Here is a 21,586-nt window from a genome sequence, read left to right as displayed (position 1 = left end):
ATACAATACAGCAGTAGCTATGAGCTCACCCCGCCCAACATCAACAATGTGCGACTGGGCCTTGCTTTTGGATAGCAGGAGTTCCTGTAGGACCGCGCTTCGATCATGCATATTTCTTGGACAAGACTTGACAGCACCAAGATTCTCCATATTTCATGTACACGCGGACATTGTACTAGTGGAAAACGGGCCTTTGGCCGGGACCCTTTAGTCCCGGCCTGCCTCTGGGTCGGGACTAAAGGCCCGGCCACGTCGCACCAATTCTCAATGCCTCCCTCGAGGCTTTAGTCCCGGCCCGTAAGGAGCCTTTAGTCCCGGTTCGTGTCCCAAACCGGGACTAAAGGGCTACGCGGCGGGCAGTGGTGGTGGCAACCGTTCGTATCCCCCTATAGTCTCGGTTGGTGGCTCAACCCGGGACTAAAGGCCTAACACGTTGCCTGCCGTAGTGGTGGCAACCGTTGGTATACCTCTTTAGTCCCGGTTGGTGGCTCAACCCGGGACTAAAGGCCCAAACGGTTTGCATCCCGCATCGTTTCGGGCGATGAAAAGCACGAACCGAAGCAGAGTCGCCATTTCTCTGTTTCTTCTTCTCTCTCGCTCTCGCTCTGTTCTTCTCCTCTCTTCTTCCCTTCTCTTCTTCCACCATGCCAACTCGCTTTGGAGAGGTGCTCGCACATGGCAAGACCAAGCTCGATGTCGTGTACACGAACGAGAGCAGGGAGATGCCGTATTTTCTTGAACAGTTGAAGGAACGATGGCTTGACGTCGCAATGGATCATAAGAAGTTCTTGGGGCTTGATCTGGAGTACACGGCCGATCAACGCGGTGTTGCCGTCATCCAACTATGCTTCGCACACCATGTCTTGATCTTCCAATGGGCGAGGTAAGTTTTGAGGCTTTCTTTGATCCAAGGTAATGACATTGTAAGTTTATTTGTTTCAATCATAGTTGGTTCCCTTCAAATAGTTGTAGAAAAATTTGGTGCATGTTGTTTCTACTTTTATAGACTAGATTAAATTCAATATGTAGATGAGTTCGTCATATGATTCTTTCGACGAAGAATTTGATATTCAAGAGGAAGAGGACCTTGCAAAGATCCTACCTATGCACGTCAATAAAAAGTCGAAGCATGGTGGTTCAGTTATGGGTCGTCAAAAAATTTGGAAGGATAAGATCGAAGTCGATGACACATTGATGAGACACTATTTTGTGGATAATCTCGTATACCCCGAGTCCTACTTTCGGCGCTATTTTAGGATGAGCACCGAGTTGTTCGAACACATTGCAGAGAAACTGAAGAGCCATAATCAAATTTTTTAACAAAGGAGGAATGGCGTCACAGAACTCGGGCATAGCACCTTTCAAAAAGTGACAGCCGCTTGGCATACGGTATTCTGACTCATCTAGTTGTTGACCACTTGGACATGTGTAAGAGTCAAGCCATCATGTGCGTCAAGCGTTTCGCAGTTGGAATTGTGCAAGTGTTTGGTCCAGAGTATTTGAGAGCTCCCAATATTGAAGACACCGCAAGACTTTTGGACATGAACAAAGCTCGCGGGTTCTCCCGTATGCTTGACTCGATAGATTGATGCATTGGAGTCGGAAGAGCTGACCTAAGGCATGGCATGGACAATTTCACAGCCAGAAAAAGGGTTCCACTGTAATTCTTGAAGCACTGGCCGAATCAAGAGTCTTGGATTTGGCATACTTTTTTTTGGAATGACTAGATCTTTGAATGACATCAACGTTCTTAATCGGCCACCACTCATGAATAGGATTGCAAATCACGAACTGCCACGAGTGCAGTTTGTGGCAAATCGTCATACATACAACTATGACTACTATCTTCCGTATGACATCTATCCTAAGTGGCAAACATTTGTGAAGCTGTTGAAAAGGCAAATGGTCATACATACAACTATGACTACTATCTTCCGGATGACATCTATCCAAAGTGGCAAACATTTGTGAAGCCGTTGAAAAAATCAGAAGGTAAGAAAAATCATGATTTTTACAATGCTCGAGCTTTTGGGATTCTACAAGCCCAATTTACTATTATGAGAGGAACGGTTAGATTTTGAGATCAAAAGATCCTTTGATACATCATAAATGCTTGTGCAATCATGCATAACATGATCATCAAGAACAAGCATGAGCAAGATTTAGATTGGCTGGATGTTTGAGAGGGTGTCTCGATTTGTTGTCTGCTATCATGTCAGCATGATAATCTTTAGACGAATCTAATCAAGGAGTGATGGACATGGAATTAGGGATGAAAATGGAGTGGAAACTTTCCCCTTTTCCGGAGAAAAAATGTAAATGAAGAGGAAATATGAAAATGGAAATGGAAATTTGCAAAACGAAAATGGAAATGGAATATATTGTGTGGAAACGGAAACAAAAATGGAACAGTGTGTTCCGGTGGAATAGAGGTGGAAACGAAACTTTCCGTTTCCGTCAATATGAAATTTCCATTTTTTCCATTTTTGTATAGGCCTATGTTTGCTTTGTAGCCTAGCTAACATTTTTTTAGGGATAAGACCAACTTTATTCATCAAAAACCACAACTGGTGGGATACAAATCAGGTCATGGGGTTGACCTAACGAGACATGGCGCCCCGGGCCCCTACTAAGAGAGAACTTAGCTAGGTTGTGTGCTTCAGTGTTCGCATCACGACCTTCAAAGCAAAAATTACAACGAAAAAGAGTAGCTCTAAGAGAAATTTCATGAACTATGGATCCATTCCAACCTCTTGCACCGTTCTTTATATCGGCAATTGCTTGTTTGGAGTTGGAGGCTATGATCACATGTGTTAGGTTGAGATCTTCTGCTAAAGCCAAGGCCTCTCGACAAGCAATGGTCTCAAGTATCTTTGGGTCTTCCATACCTGCGATCACAAGTTAGTTTCCTTGTCTATCCGGACAGATGGCCGCCGCTGATCCTCCTCTTCCCCTCCTTACACCGGCATCAACGTGGATCTTAGCATGATGACACAATGATAATAATGGATCATTTGAGGCCCAATTACCACATACGTACTCAACTAGACCCTCTGCTACTACTATACTATGCTAAGGTGTCAACATAATCATACAATTTTTAGCCATGATAACATTTCATTACATTTTTGGTTTTATGTTTATTTCTACACGAATCAAGGGGTTTTAAATTTCTGGGTTTTAAATTTCTTTCCGCTCCGTTTTCATCCCTACATGGAATGGAAAACAAAACTAGTGATTTGAATGTTTGATGTTCTATTGTTGAACTATTTGTTGTATTGAAAGATAAACTATTTATTTGAATTGTAATGAAATTGAACTATTTTGTGTTAATTTATTTTTTATGTGTTCAATCTTCTTGATTTTGTTTGAGTGTCAAATGATGTTTGTTTTTTGGCGCGTGCAAAATTTTGCAACAAACATTGAAGCCGACGCTCTGCTAGCGCAAAAGGTAGCTATTTCGGCACTATAATGGATCCTCCATAGAAACAGTAAAACACACCATGCTTCATTTCAGAGCAAAATGAGTGACCAAGTCAAGTTACACGAGATGAAAGTAACAGTCTGTAACTAAGGTCTTCCAAAATCGCCAGGAAAATCTTTGAGTTTATCAACTGGCTGTCAAAACTGATATCAGACATCCACGAATCCAGCTACAACTAAATAGAATAGGAACATACCCTGCCAAGAGAAAGAGAAGCACTTGTGAGTTAACATTTCTGGGCTTGTGATGCTTGAAACAAGGATCACAACTTTCAGGAAAAGAGACTACATCATGATATCATTAAAACAGAAATCATGGGTAACAAGTAAACATAAACACACTTAAATACAGAATGTTAAGGCAATGATGCAAAGGTTTCTGGATTTCAAACTTATGGAAAACATCATGCAATCCAATGTGAGGAATAGAACATCTGAAATATCTGAAACAGCACAAGTGTGTTTATGTTTACAGCAGACAAATCAATATTCCTGCACGAGCGATAGACTAATGAGCAATAACAAATATGGAGGTCATTGGAGGCAAGGCTGTGAAGAATTGATCGATGATTAACTCATCAATCAAAGCACATCCTCGTACTATGAGACCTCTGCACTTTTATATTGGGCCCCAACTTCCGAGCACCCCACAGAGAACCTGCAGGTATTTCGAAGCTAGCAAAAAGACCTTCCCTCAATTGGCATGGGGCCCTTAACGTGCACTTGAATTACAGATCCAACCATAAAACAGCTCGGCATATGTTATATTAGGTGGTTGCCTATTGACCAAACTGGAAACACAGGTATGGCAACCAATACAATTATTTCACTCCCAAAACTCATCAAATCCTCATTTCCTCAAGAGAGTAATAGACCGCCAAGAGCTACCTAAATCAAACACAACATAGACTGGAACAAATGATAATACAAACGTGAATGCGTATATGATTTAACAAATATTGGGGTCATTGGAGGCAAGGCTGCGAGAAACTGGTCGGCGAGAAACTCATCGACCACAGCGCATCCTCGTACTATGAGACCACTGCATTTGATCTAGGGCCCCAACTTCCGAGCACCCCGCAGAGAACCTGCAGGTATTTCGAAGCTACTGAAAGAGCTTCCCCCAAATGGCATGGGGCCCTCGTATGAGCATAACACAATCAAAACGTATGACTGGTCTAATATGAAACCATTTCAACACTTATGAGCCCAAAATTAGGCCATGGTCGTTGGATACCTGAATCATCTAGACACAACTGCACTCATTCCTGAACTCCTAACACAATGAGCTGAAACGTGACACTATCACTGAAACAAACACACTATATACGAGCATAAACCACTGGAGAATTACTGTTCAACAATCCATTCTACCTTAGGTGCTGCTGGGGTACATGAAGACGCGGACCTTCTTGCCCTGCAGAACAAGAACCACCCAACAAGAAATACATCAGCAAAACGCACGGTAGACCACGATGATGTGCGAAGGAGCAAGCGAGGGAGGGACTTGTACCATGGAGGTAGCGGGGAGGTTGGACCGGAACTGCGCGCGGACGACGCCGGAGTTGCCGTGGGGGCGCGTGACCTTGCCCCAGATGCAGCGGAAGGTGGTGCCGCTGCTCCTGGTCTTGGCCTTGTAGACGTAGGCGATGCGCTTGCCGGCGTAGTAGGACACGTCCTCCTTGGTGCTCACCCCCTCCACCTGCAGCAGCGACGTGTTCTCGTACTGGTTCGACTTGGACCTGCGCCGCCGCCGCCGCAAAATGAAGTGAGAAAACCTCGCAACGACAGCACGGATCGAGAGACGGAGGTGGCGGGCGAGATGGACGGTCACCTCTTGAAGCCCAGGATGGTGCCCCGCACGTATAGCCGGACGCGCTGGCCCTGGCGTCCCTGCACCATTGTCGCCGCCGCCGGTGGCCGAGGAAGGTGGTGGTGGCGGGGTGTGGGGAGGAGGTGACGGCTCGGAGGAATGAACCCTAGAGCACGGGGCTTTAAAAGTTTCTGGTCGTGGATTGGACGGTCCAGATTGCGTGGCGTTTGGGCTAGGGATTTGTCAAGGAAGCCCGTGTGATGGGTCGGTCCATGGGCTTTGTTGATCTTTTCTGCCATTTTATAAACTTGTCCATAGCTTAGATAATGGCCCAGCCTCCATGTGGGCTATAGTTACCAGGTATAGCATGTATTATTATTTTTTAATAGCTCTAAGAATGTATTTTCTCAACAACAAAAACTATTTTCTATAAGAAAACTATATCCTTCAAATAAAGTATCCTTTTTTCTCTCCACAAAATGGTCATGACCCATCCATTTTTCTAAAATACGTCTCCTTCCGACCCCCACACCCACCCCCACCCTTTTTAAGGTGCTAAGGAAAGGGATCTCATATTCCATCCCTTTCCACAAACCCGTGACCATATGAGTCCTCCCACTGCGTTGACTTTGCTCTTTGTCATCCCAATTTGCACCACTTTCGGTCCATCCAATGTTGATAATCCCTCTCTAGTTATGCCATATGACTTTTCTCTGCATCTTACTATTTGGGGGCGGATATGTGCAATGCATGTAAACCGATGTCATCCTTGAAGTTGCGAGTAGGAGAGTTCGTGGTAGAGAGCAGAGAAGCATGGTAAGGATAAGAGTGTGGATAGGGAATACAACGACAATCGTGGTTACCTTAAAAGTTGTGTATCTACAACTACATTAGACCTTTGGACGCAAACAAGCAATGTAAACATAGGCTAACTAGTACTCCTTGTATCATGTTGTTATGGGATGTGCATCACAACGATATCAAATACTAATGTTGCTTAAGTTTCAGATATTATGGAATATATATGATCCTATCGATGTGTGCTTAGCATGTGCGTCACTCTTGTAATGTTTATTGGTTTCTTTACCACAAAAGTGATCTAGAGAAGAAGATAATGATACACGAGAGACCCCTGTGTCAGTTTTTCCTTGCATACATTTTCATGCTAGGGTTGATGTAGAGCTTTTTGTTTTCGAGACAATGCATGATGTGGAGCTCTAGCAAGTGTCAACTAAGTGTGCAAACTCGACTCACAAGTGTTAGCTATTAACAAAATGTGATGTCTAGCTATCATATAGAGAAAACGTCTAGATAGGAGTGCAGCGTTTCGGTGTCCAAGCTCATTTGCATCCAGTTGGAAAAAAAATACTAAAAAAATTCAAAAAATCCAATTTTTTAGGATGGTAGATAAATTGATATGTGAGGTCCGTTCTATTTTTTTTATCATTTGGGCTTCTCGGCAACTCTCGGCAAAAAAGACAAATGTGTCAAAACAATGCATGAAGAGTAAACTTGTTTACAAACCCCGAATTTGTCTTTTTTACCAACAGCTGCTCAGATCCTCAAATGATTCAAAAATTGAAGCGAAACTCACGCGTCAAATTATCTATCATTCAAAAGAAAATTGGATTTTTTTTTATTTTTTTAGTATTTGTTTAAAAAATATATTCAATGTTGGTGTAGATGAACCTCGACTCGGAAATGGATGTTCGTCTAGATAGATGATACCTCTCCAACGTATCTATAACTTTTGATTGTTCCATGCTGATATATTATCATTTTATAATATTTTTAGGATATTTATATACCAAATTATATTATTTTTAGTACTAACCTATTGATCCAGTGTCCACTGTCAGTTGTTGTTTTCTCATGTTTTCACTTTTCAGATTTTTCATACCAAACGAAGCCCAATTGGTCTGAAACTTTTTGGTGATTTTTCTGGACCAAAAGAACACCGAGAAGTATCGGAAGAAGGATGGAGGCTGCACGAGGGCCCCACACCAACAGGGCGCGGCATGGGGAGGCGCCCTCATGGCTTGTGCCTCCCTCTAGCACCTTCGTTCTCTGGCTTATGAATTCTCTTATACCTTAGAAACACTGAAAGGAGTCCCCAAACACTTTTTATGTCGCCGCAAGTTTCTATTCCGATGGAAGGCCATCTGGAGCTCCATTTCGGCACCTTGTCGGAGGGGGGGTCGATCACGGAGGGCCTCTTCGTCAACCTTGCCGCTCTCACGATGATGTGTGAGTAGTTTACAATAGATCTACGGGTCCATGGCCAGTACATATATGACAATCTCTTTTTCTTTGATCTCCAAAGCACCTGTACTAATCAACACTTCGCCCATTGACCCACATTATTGATTTGATTCTGCTCTCCTCGTGAACCTGCACAATATAATTGAACTCTGGATCGTTCGTTTTCAGCTCACCCAGTATATCCATAGTCTTCCTTGCATATGTGGCTGGCTATTCGTTGTTCAGCTTGCAACATAATGTTTAGAGAGATCTTTTTGTAAACGATACATTGTCAACCGATCCAAAGAACCTGCCGACTATGCTGAAGACCTTCCCAAGACTAACATTGTTCTCTCTTACCTGCTTTACCAAATCTTTTGTGTATCTGTCAATGTGCCTGTGCGGCGACCAATGCATCTTTTCACCACGACTAGTCGACAAGTTGTGGTTGTGCGCATCCGGATGCTCACTGATATACCATACATTGTCCTCTCACCGCAATAACCTTATCCTAGCAGTGCAACCGCACCTCGTGGACCTAGTGTTCTCCCTAAGCGGCTTACTCTACGGAGGAGAGAATTCGGAAATCAAAATTTAATCCAACCATAGCATAACTATAATGAACGAGAGGAGGGGCATGTCAAAAACTTACCACACAGCCACACACAATCTCTTGCATACACTTGCGTCTGTTAACATTCAATCTGGTTTTTGCAAATCTTATTTCGAAATCAACTTGCGCGCTGTTAACACTACTCTATAAACTGCGGGCCTCACGGTCTCAATAATGAGGTTTTTTGCCAATATTTAAAACCTGATCTTGCAAATCAGAGATAGGCTGAACATGGGATTCAGATAGTTGTGCCAATTCAGAGGTAGGCCAGCGGGGTGTTCATATGTAGGCTGAACATGTGAATCGTGGTCGAACAATTACAAACAGTTATGTCAATTTCATACCATTATCCCACACCATAGCTGCTGACAGGACCAGATAACGGGAAGACAAAAACTGCCACAACCGAATCGCGAGGCACCAAGGAGCGAATGAGATTAAGTCCGCTGTGTCGCTCGTGACCCATTCAGTCGCTCTCCTATTCTCACTCCTTTCCGGTGTGCCAAGAGTACTTTCACGTATAGTGACGACAACCTAAACAAATGCATCCACCAAGATGACGACCGACTTCCAATCAGGCTTGCGCATGACACTATGCACGATGACCATCGCTCCATTCTTGAAACTGATAACATGGCGACCATCACGACTAACCGGCCAGAGTTTCACGTGCACGCGAACATCCATGAAGCGACATTTTCACATTCCATTTCAAGCAAAGGGCAAGGAGCTGCCTCTATCTCACTGTCCATCCTCTTAGATGCATCGCCGCCGAGCTCAGCTATCGTCTATGTTTGTTTTTCTGTTTTCATTCTTTTGCACATGTTTTAATTTCTTTTGTTATTTTAATTATCAACTTTTATTGTTTCTTTCTCTTTACAGGAATATATTTTTGTAAACATTTAACATTTTTCCAGTTAAACGAAACATTTTTCATATACATGAAGCATTTTTCCTATACATATTGAATATTTTTAAAATACATGATTAAAATTTTCTTTCAAACATTTATTTTGATGAAAATATCGTAACACACATTAAAACATTTCAATTATATCGGGATCATTTTTATATACAAGTTTAACATTTTCCAAATACACGATCAACATGTTTAAATACATGTTTAATATTTTTGAAATATATGATTTTCTTTCGTATATATGTTTTGATGTATATTTTTTCATACGCATTATAAAGTTTTCTTATACTCCCTCCGTCCCCAAATAAGTGTCGCAAACTTAACATTAAATTAGTACAAATTTTGTACTAGACCAATGCCACTTGTTTTGGGACGGAGGGAGTATATAAAAAACAAAATTTTACATGCGTGATTAACGTAATGCAAATTAAATGAAAAAAGAGAATTGAAAAAAGCGCTGAAGGCTTGTCCGGGCCTGGGCCGTCTGCCTGAATGTGGCGTTGGGCCCATTTGGCCCGCTGGCCGCTCGGGTTTAACCCTAACCCGCTGCCCCCCTCTCCCCCATCGTCACTCTCCCCTGTCTGCCGGCGCCTCCGTCTTCCCCCGAAATCGCCGCCACCTTCCGGCGCGACCCCCGCGGGCTCTCCTCGCTCCACTCCGCGTCGCCGCTTCGTCTTCCCGTCCCCGCACGCTCCTCGGCCGGCGGCAGCGGCGGCGATGAGGATCGACGAGGTACAGTCGACGTCGAAGAAGCAGCGCATCGCCACCCACACCCACATCAAGGGCCTCGGCCTCGACGTACGTACAGTCCATCTCTCCAGCTTCTATCTCCGCTCCGCTCCTACCCTCCTGCCGGGGGGAGGTTTTCCTAGGGTTTTTAGCTTCCCTTCTCAGGGCTTGGTTTGTTTCTCTTTTTTTTTTTTTGCAGGCCAATGGGACGGCGATAGGGATGTCGGCGGGATTCGTGGGGCAGGCGGAGGCCAGAGAGGCGTCTGGGCTGGTGGTCGACATGATCCGCCAGAAGAAAATGGCTGGACGCGCGCTGCTCCTCGCCGGCCCACCTGCCACCGGCAAGACCGCGCTCGCTCTCGGCATCTCCCAGGAGCTGGGCAGCAAGGTCCGTGCTTCTAATGATTCGTCCTCCTTCCCCTCACTAATTGCTAGATATACTTTTAGTGCTACTGTTACGTGCTTGCCTGCAATGTATTCCCTCTGCAAACTATCTCGAACCTGCACCAAGAAAATCTCAAACCTGCTGGTAAGGAGCATTGCATTGCATTATCAAGACTCTGTGTAGCACCAAATTCTCAAACCCGCACAATCATGTTTTCGTAGCAAAAAAGCTGAAGCAAATAAGGCAGCATTTACATGAACGCAATGCCCATACTTTACGCATATAGAATTGTATGATTGTAATCGCTTATTCTTCTGTTATCACCTACTTTTACTGAAATCAATCACCAACACAACAGAGGGTGTGGCATGTTCGAACTTCCCCTCACAATCACCACCAATGGGCCGTGGGCAGGACCACGACATGAGGGTGTTTGCCTCTGAATCGTGTAGTTCAGGGGTGAGACGCCGATTTCGCTGGAGGAGGTGTCCCAACAGGAAGTCATGCAGGAGCCACGTATCCTGTGATTGCGGATTTTTTAGGGAGAGAGGCGACGGGGGCTGGTTGTTTATGGGGATTCGCGAGGAGTACGTGTGAAGGAGTCTGATGCGGTCATGCTTTCCTGCTTGTTTCCCTTTGGGCTTTCAAAGCGAACGTACGAGCGTGCATCCGTCAGAAGGTGTGACGGACAAAAAAAAAGGGTGACGAATCAAATCAAGATTTTTTTGTAAAGCAGCACTGCGGTAAGGACACGGGAGCCATACAATAAACGTGATCCAGTAACAGCATCAAGTTTTTTCAGGAGCCCAATAACAAAAACTGCGCCAACAAATTGTACCACCACGGATAGTAAAAATTCTCTGAAAATAAAAAATAATAATGTGGGTGAATGGATTAAAAAATCAGAGAAATGCACCTTGTGTTATTATTAAAATAATAATAATAAAAGTAGGTATAGGTATAGGTACAGATATAGACATATAGTTAGATATAGATTTGGAGGCTAGGTTGTTACTACCTCACTGGACAGTCCTTGATCGTTTAGTCTCTTCTCTTTTCAAAAAATGTGAGCTTACTGCTCGTGAACAGCAGCTGTATGATGAACAGGCAACTCTGCATTTGCAAGGTCTCATCTAGTTCTAGTAAGGCAAGCAACCAAAGCAATTCACTGAGAGCTCTGACCATTGAAGCATTCACCTTTTCATTTTGTTGTAGCTGGGATGTTGCTAGAGCGGTTGAATTTCATTTCATCTACTTAACTAAATTGGTGTTCTGTAGAGTATCATTTAGCTAGTAATGTGTTACCATTTGTCTTGGTCATTAAGAATTTATCTTAAGTTCTATATTCTGCTTGTCGCTGGTCCAAAATATTTTAGGGCTCCTTTGATTCAAAGGAATTCTATAGGTTTTTTGGAGGATTGAAATCCTTAGGAATTTTTCCTACATTGGTCCTTTGATTCATAGGATTGGATCCAATAGGAATTTTTCCTATGGAATCTTTTGTGCTACATTTCATAGGAAATCAAACATCCACTCCAACCTCTTTTTACAATTCCTTTGTTCTTTCCTGTGGCATCAAACACTCCTTCCTAATTCTATAGGGTTCAAATGGGCATGCCACTCCAACCCTCTATTTTTCCTGTTCCTGCGTTTTCAAAATCCTTCAAATCAAAGAGGCCCTATGTATGCTGCCCTGCTAATGGGAAGTATGCTGTTCTTTAGAAAATATACTTGCTCCAAAACGCTGGAGTAAATTTGGTGGATTACTAGCATTTGCTAGCAATTTATCAGGCTGTCTTGTTCATTGCATTCAATGCATATGATTCTTTTTTGCAGTGAACTATATATTGATTTACATTTGATGCCCTATGTCTATTTCTGTTTTGGAAGAAGCTTCAACCTTCTCTTGCTATTCTGGAATGCAGGTCCCTTTCTGTCCTATGGTAGGATCAGAAGTGTACTCTTCAGAGGTCAAGAAAACTGAGGTCCTGATGGAAAATTTTCGTAGAGCTATAGGCTTACGTATAAAGGAAAACAAAGAAGTCTATGAAGGAGAGGTAGGAGTGGCATATATGCTCCTTTTGAAATTGATTTTTTTTTGAATTAGTGTTTTACTTGATACGAATACTTTCTTTATCATCGTTTTCTAATACAACTAATATTCTAGTGCTTGTGGCTATATTATTTTGCTTGCCTTTTAGGTTACAGAGCTTTCCCCAGAAGAATCTGAGAGTTCAACCGGTGGATATGGGAAAAGCATTAGCCATGTAGTAATTGGCCTGAAGACTGTAAAAGGGACTAAGCAACTAAAGTTAGATCCTACAATTTATGATGCTTTAATCAAGGAAAAGGTTACTGTCTGCTACCTACCCTCCCTTGCTCTCTGCCTCTGTTGCTAGACTGTTAAGTTCCATTTGTATTTTTGCTTTAAATGACAGTTGGTGGATTGTTTATCTTAAGTGTTCAGAATATTGTCTTTATGCAATTTATAACCCGTGCAAACTCATGGCAAGTATTCACTCATGGAAACTCACACGTATGATCATATTTCTCTTGTTCATTGTTAGATGTTCTGTTGTGGCATAGCAAAACATCATGAGACTTTACATTTACTTTCGTTGCTTTGCCTTGGCTCTCCTACTTGTCTTCTGTATGAAGCTGCTTAACATTTCATCATTTGTATTCGGGATGCAGGTGGCAGTCGGTGATGTTATATACATCGAAGCTAACAGCGGCGCAGTGAAAAGAGTTGGCAGATGTGATGCTTTTGCTACAGAATACGATCTTGAAGCAGAGGAGTATGTTCCAATTCCCAAAGGGGAAGTCCACAAGAAAAAAGAAATAGTGCAGGTACAAATTTGATGCTAGTTCAGCCTTATAATTTGTTTGCATGTACACTTGTTCAGCCAATTCTGTATTTTACCATCCATAAAACAACTTTTTGGTAATTGAATCTGAGATAATATAGTGTGCAGTTGCTGCATATTATATGTAATCTAAAGGATCAATGGTGGAAGCATGATGCATTTGTTATATATTTTTTGCACATACACTTGTTTAGCCAATTCTGCATTGTATCATCCATGAAACAACTTTTTGGTAATTGAATCTTAGATAATATAGTATGCAATTGCAGCATATTATATCTAATCTAAAGGATCAAAGGTGCAAGCATGATGCATTTTTTTAAGCTGAAGCTTCTTCTTCTTATACTTCTGTGTTGCTCAAGCATGCTTAAATATGTGGTTTACCTGCCAGGTAGTTGTAAGTTGCTTGCTCCTGCTTAATTCCAGAAAATAGAAATGGAAAAGCCATAACCTAAGGATTAATAAGATTGCATCAAATACTTGGTCCACATTATTAATTGCGCCTTCCTGGATAAGAGAACATAAAGTTCGCAAGCTAATAAGATTGCCCGCCATTTTTCTGATCATCCGCTCAAACCCAGTTAACTATTTTCTTCTGGAATTCACCAATTAAGTAAGAATCGTTGTTCTTGTTCTGTCTAAAGAAAGTTAGAATCATTCTTTACGTACCTAGATCCGACGAAGGACAATTGAATTCAGCGTGGTTTGTTCTCTATTGTCTCTCGGTGGCTGATAATGTTTTCCAATAGCATAGAGTGAACAGTCCTGTTTGTGTTGTAACATGGAAGCGTATCTTCTTGTTTTCAAGTTCAATGTAAGTCAACTGAAAGAAGTAAGTTATATGCTTTCATCTGCATAGGACGTTACACTGCATGACCTTGACGCTGCAAATGCCCAGCCACAAGGAGGCCAAGATATTTTGTCCCTTATGGGCCAGATGATGAAACCACGGAAGACTGAAATCACTGAGAAGCTGCGCCAAGAGATCAATAAGGTTTCAAAATTCTTGTTATGCAACATTTTATTTTTTTAACTTGGATCGAATTTGTTGATAGACCTATTGGAATGGGTGCCTTTTCTTTTGTATGGTCATAGGTGGTTAACAGATATATCGACGAAGGTATTGCAGAGCTTGTACCTGGTGTGCTGTTCATTGATGAGGTATTATATTATTATCTCATGACTGAAGATCTACTTGTCTTGGATTTCCTAATATAAATGAGCTTGGGCTTGTTTGTTTCCAACTAATCCTATTGCCAAATAGACAAGTGTCCATCTTGTGGTGCATCATTGTTCTCCTGAACTAATTGGTTTTATGCTCCTATAAATGGTAGAATTATACCTTACAGTGATCTGATTTCAAATGATAATTTTATCTGTAGGTTCACATGTTGGACATTGAGTGCTTCTCTTATCTTAATCGTGCTCTCGAGAGCTCATTATCGCCAATTGTAATACTCGCTACGAACAGAGGAATATGTACTGTAAGGTAAGAAATTTGATTTACCTGTTGTGAACTGCTCCATGCTAAACTGCAATACCGGAATCCCTGGCAGCGCCTTGCAATTATGCCCACTTTAGGCGCTTCGGCATCAGGGCAGTGGGTGTGCTCGTCTTACCGCCTTAAAAACATTGCTCTTATGTACTATTTTGCCCTTATACATCTTATGATTGTACAACTCTTTTATTCATTCAGGGGAACTGACATGACAAGTCCCCATGGTATCCCAGTCGATCTCCTAGATAGGCTGGTTATCGTACGGACACAGATATATGGCCCTATCGAGATGATCCAGGTTCCTATTTCCTGTCTTGTCATGTGTTCAACTTCCCTATGTAGAAATGCATTTAATGTTTGTTTATTGTGCGTTGCAGATATTAGCTATTAGAGCACAAGTGGAGGAGATTGAAATTGATGAAGACAGTCTTGCATTTCTAGGAGAGGTTGGGCAGCAGACATCTTTGAGGTATGATTCTTGTTGTTTCGGATGATGTCCACACATTTGCGTCCCATGCCAAGATTAGAAATGCGAAATTAAAGTAAATTTTGCTGGAATGTGGGTTGGAAGGACTTTCTTGAGCCTTTAAAGTTAGGACAGTTTCCAACCTGTTTTTTTTGCTGCCTTCCCACTTTAGTGTTCTTATTTGAATTTCAACATGGCTGTATGTGTAGTGTAAGAATTGTTGGTCGCAATGGGTTATAATAGATCTTGAATCTCTTTGCAGACATGCTATTCAGTTGCTGTCACCTGCCAGCGTAGTTGCCAAGGCTAATGGGAGAGAGAAGATCTGCAAGGTATGTGTTGAATTTCAGTAACATGTCATCTTCCTAGCCTGATCTCAGTCACTTGTATTCTGAATTCATGATCCTCTGCCAGGCTGATCTCGAAGATGTTCGTGGTCTGTATTTGGATGCAAAGACCTCTGCTAATTTGCTTCATCACCAGCAAGGAAAATACATCACCTAGATTACCCTTGCACAAGAATTTTCAGCTGTCGGCTCAGGTGACTGAACTCGGTAAGCAGGTGCAGACTTCAAGAGCACAATTGGGGGCATTGTTTTCGTAGCAGGTGCACTCTGGACTGGACTTCCATTGGTTCCAGAGGACAATTTGATTCTGGTCTATGGCTTCTGTTTGCCGATTAGATTTAGATTATGTGTAGGGATTATCGTGCATCTTCGTTGCCATTGCTAATTAATGGTTAGATCTCGTTTTCCCTCTTCGACTACCAGTCAGCCTTGGATGTATCAGGTCGTGATTCTATTATGGTAGAACTGGAATTTCTTGGATTATGTCTTGTGTTAAGACCGACTCAACCTGTCGAGCATGTATCATTGCACGTTGCCTTGCTCACTTGAGCTCAATAACACATTGGGGTTATGCTGTAAGTTTGCCTTGTGTAACTTGTTACTACCTCCGATCCATATTAATTGATGTTGGTTTAGTACAGAGCTGTACTAACTTTGTACTAAACTAGCATCAATTAATATGACTTGTAGGGAGTAGATTAATTCATCTACTGTTTTTTTGCTCCATAAAAATCCACTGCCGTTATAAGAGGCTTTGCCAGTATTTGTTAAAACAAGTGTCTATCAATTGGTCTGTTACCAAATACTAGCGGGGTGGCGCTGGGCATGCCATGCCTGTGTTGTTGCCAGTAGTTGCTCTGGGCGCTGCGTAGGCAGTGTTGTATATATCAGTGCACAATAAAAAGAGTTGATTCCAGTTCAAATATTAAGTGTTGCTGGTTTACCTTTTGTTTGGTTTCGGTTCAAATAAAAAAGAGTTAAATGACATCAGTTCAAATAAAAGAGAGTTGCAACCAATGCATATGAAACATCAAGCGCTGCTGGTTTACCTTTTGTTTGATTGATTTCAGTTCGCTGGGTACGGCACTTGTAGGTTTGTCCTTGCTTTCAAATGAGACGCTTGTGTTGTAGATTTCGTGGTAATGGGTGTCATAAATTTATGCACAGGTGAATCTAAAGTGATAGTAATTTTTTTTATTTTTTTTGAAACGGAGGCAAAAGATTTGCCTCATTCATTAAATAAGAGAGAAGTGTTTTTAGAGTGTTACAGCCAGCCCCATGCTCCGCATCGCAATTACCAGCACATTATAATAGATACTAATTTCTTGGCGTCCGCGATGACCCAAAGCTTGATGTCGTCAATGATGGCGCGCATGCGCACTCTTGTGACAGAAGACTCTAGCGTTACGTCCGTTTCAAATAATCTAAGAGACAAGCGTAGTAAAAGAGACCAAATCACGTCGATTTGGATTGTGCAAACCGGTCTGTTTATCCAACCATTCCAAGACGGATCCAATCCAAATGCCAGGAGGAGGTGGTCATGTGCGCGAGGGAGAATTGGAGAATGACCGAGTCCCACAACCTAATGGTGTGACATTTGTAGAAGAGATGAGCACCTGTCTCGTTTTCACACTTGCAAAGCAGACAAAGCCCACAGTTTTCCCAAACACGCCGTTTCAGTTCGTCGGCGGTCCAAATCCGATCTTGGATAGCAAGCCAAGCAAAGAACTTAACTTTTGGAGGAGCCTAAGCTTTCCAGATCATGAAGTCCATTGACGGGAGCGTCAGCCCAAGGAATTGAGCCTTGTACGCGGTGGCCGCCGAATAAACCTCGTCGTTAGCATGCTTCTAGATAATGTCATCGACGGTTTGATCATCTAGGTGTATGTCATGCAAAAGCATCCAAAGGGTGAAGAATTGACATATGTGGTCGGCAGTGACGACGGTGTTGTGCTTGATCTTCAGAATCCAAGCATTCCCGTTGAGGGCATCCCTAACTTTTAAAATCTTGCACGTGAAGGCCTCGAAGATTAAAGGAGCGATGTCTTTTGGCTTCCTCCCAAGAAGCCAGGGGGAGTCCTACAAATGCGTTTTTGCTCCGTTGCCCAAGATGATGGTCGTTGAGGCGTAGAAGAAGTCCATATCCTCCTTCGTGCATGGGTTCCCAAGACCCACCCAAAGTTTGCTCGGCTCCTTCCATTCAAACCAAGTCCATTTGAGGCGTAGTGCCCTGGTGAATTTGCTTGTGTTCAAGACCCCAAGGCCTCTGTATTCTTGGGGCGGCAGACCAGCTTCCAATTTACATTGCATTTGGTTCTATTCGAACCTCACCAGAGAAAGGCTCACTCTAATTTGTTGATTTTGTGAAGGGAGCTAGGCGGCACGATGAGAAGCATGATGGCATAAATTGCATGGGAGGCGATGACCGATTTGACAAGGGTTGTGCGTCCAATGGTGGTGATGTTTTGCCCGTCCCAAGTGGCGAGCTTGCTAGCCGCCTTGTCCTCTAGGTATTGGAAATCCACTGACTTAAGATGCCAGACTGAGAGAGGGAGGCCAAGGTATTTCATCGGGAAAGTTGCTCTGGCCACCGAAACGCCAATGAGAATGTGATCTAGATCAACGTCGGCGCACCGAATGGGCACGACCGAGCTCTTGTGGAAGTTAGTACAAAGACCCGTGACCTCACTAAAGCCCTTCAAGATGGTGGAGAGGTTATCAATGTCGTTTTTAATTGGTGCCATGAAAATAGCAGCGTCGTTCGCATAAAGGGAGGTTCTCATCAGAGCTCCCCGTCCTCTAATCTTATGCAGAAGTCCTTTTCTAGTTGCGAGTTCAAGAATTTGATGGAGCGGATCAATGGCGAGCACGAAGAGCAACGGGGAGATCAGGTCTCCTTGCCGGAATCCACGCCCATGTGTGATTGTGGGGCCAGGGAGACCATTGAGGAGGAATCGCGAAGATGACGAGCATAAGAGTGCGGCAATCCAATCCCGGGATTTGCTCGAAAAGCCCCTTCGTTGCAAGAGGTCTAGGATGAATTCTTACTTGACAAAATCGAAGGCCTTCCTAATGTCCAACTTGAAGAGGAGGGCAGGCGTCTTGCGCTTGTGGAGGCGGCGAGCGTAGTTATGCATGTACATGAAGTTGTCATGGATGCTCCTCTTTTTTATGAAGGCGCTTTCGGCGTTGAGGCAAGAGTGTCCATATGAGGAGCAAGACACAACAAGAGAACTTTAGCGATGATCTTGGCGATGTCATGGATGAGGCTAATGGGCCTGTAGTCAGAAATGCCTTCCACACCGTCCTTCTTGGGCAGCAGCACAACATTGGCAGAATTCAATCATTGAAGGTTGGATCTGTGAAGGGAGTCAAACCGGTCTATAACTCACATGATATCATGTTTGACAACCTGCCAACACTTTTGAAGAAGACCCTCGAGAAGCCATCCGGATCGGGGGCCTTGTTACTCGGCATCTCCTTAATGGCCTCCGAGACCTCCTCCTCCGTAATAGCGGCTTCAAGGGGTTGCAAGTTGGCAGGTTGAACGTTGAGCTCCTCCCAGTTGAAGTCCACATTGCTTGCATCGCCCTTCCCCATGACCGTCGAGAAGTGCTCGCGGATTTTTTTTTCCTTTTCGCCATGGCCGGTAACCCATGCACTCCCAAGTTTGATGCGGTAGATGTGATTCTTCATTTTACAGGTGTTGATACGGTGGTGAAAGAACTTGGTGTTAGCATCATCCTCCTTCAAGTTGGCAATCCTAGCGCATTGGTTTTTCCATGCCCTATGAAGCACTGCCAATCTTATTACTCTACGGTTGAGTCTGGTACGGAGATCGAGCTCATCCGGTGATAGGAGGCGAGTTTCCTACGCCATATCCAGATGAAGAATCACGAGAAGCGCCACATGGAAGTGGATGTTTGCCTGAGAGAATAACCTCCGGCTCCATGAAGTGAGCCGACACGCCATCGTCAGAGCTTATGATGTAGAATGTGATAAGGCTCCGTGTGTGGCACAACCTTGACCCAGGCTTGCTGGACCACCCCATGGAATCCCGTTAGTGAGGCCCAAAAGTTCTCAAACTTGAAGGAACGCGACCCCTTGTACCCCTGTCATCGGCTAACAAAAGAGGGCAGTGGTCAGAGAGGGACGATGACAAGGCGTGTAACACATGCGTGTTGAAAGTAGTGTCCCATTTAGCGTTGCAGAAGAAGGAGTCACGCTTGCAAAGTGTGGGGTTCACCATCTCATTGCTCCAAGTGAAGCGTCTGTTCTCAAGGTGGGCGAAGGTGGGCGGCGTTGAGCTCACATGATTGCAAGGCGACACGAAAGCGGTTGATCCTGCTACTACATAAAGGGAAAGAATAAACGCAAGATGAAAAGCTGATTGGGTTTCTTCCTTCCATGTTGACTGAATATTGTGCTGAGATGTTACACACCTACCACACTATTTCTAACTATATCCCTATTTCAGTCTATAATTGGGCTTTGAGTTGAATCAAACTTTTTATCAACTCTCTGTATTAATTTTTGAGACCTGATGAATAAATTACCTGGCCAGTGGCTTGGAAACGGCACACGCACAACATCTATAGCTGTAATTCCCAATTTTAATTTCCCCCACCATTCCTTGCGACCTATATACCACCCAGTGACGAATCCAGCTCAACCTGACAAAATGGTCCAACACTGTAATTCTTCATAGAAATATTTTTTTTCTATTTTTCTATGAATATAGACTATGTGGAAATTTCCCTGCCCACCCCCTAGATCAGCCACTGATACCACCAGTCGTTTTCGCCTAACATTATTCAAGTTACCTCATTTTCATTATGTAGCTCATCATGCATGTGCAAAGTTATATAGTGTTAGATCCTAACAGAGTCATTTTATTAACTTGGAATTTTTTATACATGGCAATTACAGTAGCTTCTGTAGACTGACATCGACTCGGTCCCGCTTGTTACATTTCAGTTTCATTAGGGATAGACCTAGTACTGAATACAACATATTTTTCATTCGGTGAGTCAATTGGGGTTTCATGCAAAATAAACACAATAATTTTAGGCACAATATAGAAAACGTGCTCACTTATCCAAGATTGCCGACACCTCTAGACCATCAACATTGATGCGCCATCTGGTGGCCAATTAGACTAAGTGACGATGTTAATATACATTCTGTAAACCTCTAGTTGTCCACCATTGTCAGAAACCTTTAAATTAATATACATTTTGATAAGGATGGCGGCTACAGTTTTAAGAAGATGTATTTATTTTAAGAATGGTGGCTACTCCATAAGTATGTTTATTATGTTGTTTAAGCATATATCTAAAGAAATCCTGTTGTGATTTAGAAACTTGTTCAAGTCGAGTGTGAACCATAAAAAAGTACTTACATAAACCTTTAACATCATTAAAAATTCTAACTAGCACATCACTCAACTTTTCAATAACAATAGAATCATGTTTCATATGATCACTTATTTGCATATCAAAATTATGTTGTTCAACAACAAATTTATCAATTTTTATAGGCATGAGTACGAGACTTATTATAAGGAATATCACCTTCATCAAATTTATTGAGAGAAAACACCTCTACTACCTTATTTGGAATACCAAGTCCATGCATCTCTTCAACATGCGGTAGATTCTTTGCATCTTCAGATCTAATACATTTTTTCTTTCATAGATTTCTTAGCTTCTTGCACATCTTTAGGACGGAGGAATATAATACATATCTTCTTTGGAGTTGGCTTAGGTGGTGTTGCGTGAAGTTTCCAATCAACGTTACTTTTCAGTAAGTTATTCAATAGTTCCCGAGCTTGCTCCCTTTTCTTGAAAACACAACCAACACAAGTTGCTTAAAGTTGTATAAAACACAAATAACACAACTAATGCTAGATTCAGTGGTTAGTCCATTATTAAAGATATAAAGAATTTCATTCTTCTCAAGAGAATGATCTGGCAAAGCATTAAGTAATGTGATAAGCCTCCCCAAATCATAAGGGAGACATTCTTGCTCAAGTTGCTTAAACTTGTATATATCATGCGAGACAGTTTGTTTCATATGAGCATGCAAGTATCTAAGTAATGGATCATATCCTGTGGACTACACACACAATCAGAAACAAGATTATTAAATCACACTTTAGTATCACATTTCTAAGAGAAATGAAACAACTTAATATAATAGTATTAAATCTTTTCCTCTTGAGCA

The 21,586-nt window shown here is 42.6% G+C and overlaps 2 protein-coding genes across 2 annotated transcripts; one reads left to right on the top strand and one right to left on the bottom strand.

The window, feature by feature from the left end:
- Positions 1-3,485: 3,485 nt before the first annotated feature.
- LOC123449679 (60S ribosomal protein L35a-1-like) lies at positions 3,486-5,461 on the bottom strand. The gene is made up of 4 exons (XM_045126979.1): positions 5,318-5,461; positions 4,997-5,225; positions 4,858-4,900; positions 3,486-3,681 (listed from the first exon to the last, which is right to left on the bottom strand). Exons 1-3 carry the CDS (start codon positions 5,383-5,385, stop codon positions 4,859-4,861), a joined length of 339 nt encoding a protein of 112 aa, XP_044982914.1. The 5' UTR covers positions 5,386-5,461; the 3' UTR covers positions 3,486-3,681; position 4,858.
- A 4,176-nt stretch (positions 5,462-9,637) lies between these two features.
- Positions 9,638-15,940, top strand: LOC123449672 (ruvB-like protein 1). The gene is made up of 12 exons (XM_045126965.1): positions 9,638-9,867; positions 9,998-10,186; positions 12,109-12,240; positions 12,385-12,534; positions 12,878-13,033; positions 13,910-14,044; positions 14,146-14,211; positions 14,433-14,539; positions 14,747-14,846; positions 14,926-15,017; positions 15,277-15,346; positions 15,429-15,940. The coding sequence occupies exons 1-12, from the start codon at positions 9,787-9,789 to the stop codon at positions 15,516-15,518; spliced, it is 1,368 nt and encodes a 455-aa protein (XP_044982900.1). The 5' UTR covers positions 9,638-9,786; the 3' UTR covers positions 15,519-15,940.
- Positions 15,941-21,586: the final 5,646 nt, after the last annotated feature.

Source organism: Hordeum vulgare, chromosome 1H, assembly GCF_904849725.1.
Source record: "Hordeum vulgare subsp. vulgare chromosome 1H, MorexV3_pseudomolecules_assembly, whole genome shotgun sequence".
In the NCBI taxonomy this organism is placed as follows: domain Eukaryota; kingdom Viridiplantae; phylum Streptophyta; class Magnoliopsida; order Poales; family Poaceae; genus Hordeum; species Hordeum vulgare.
Note: the sequence above shows the minus strand (reverse complement) of the source record. Positions and strands in the feature narration are given on the sequence as shown.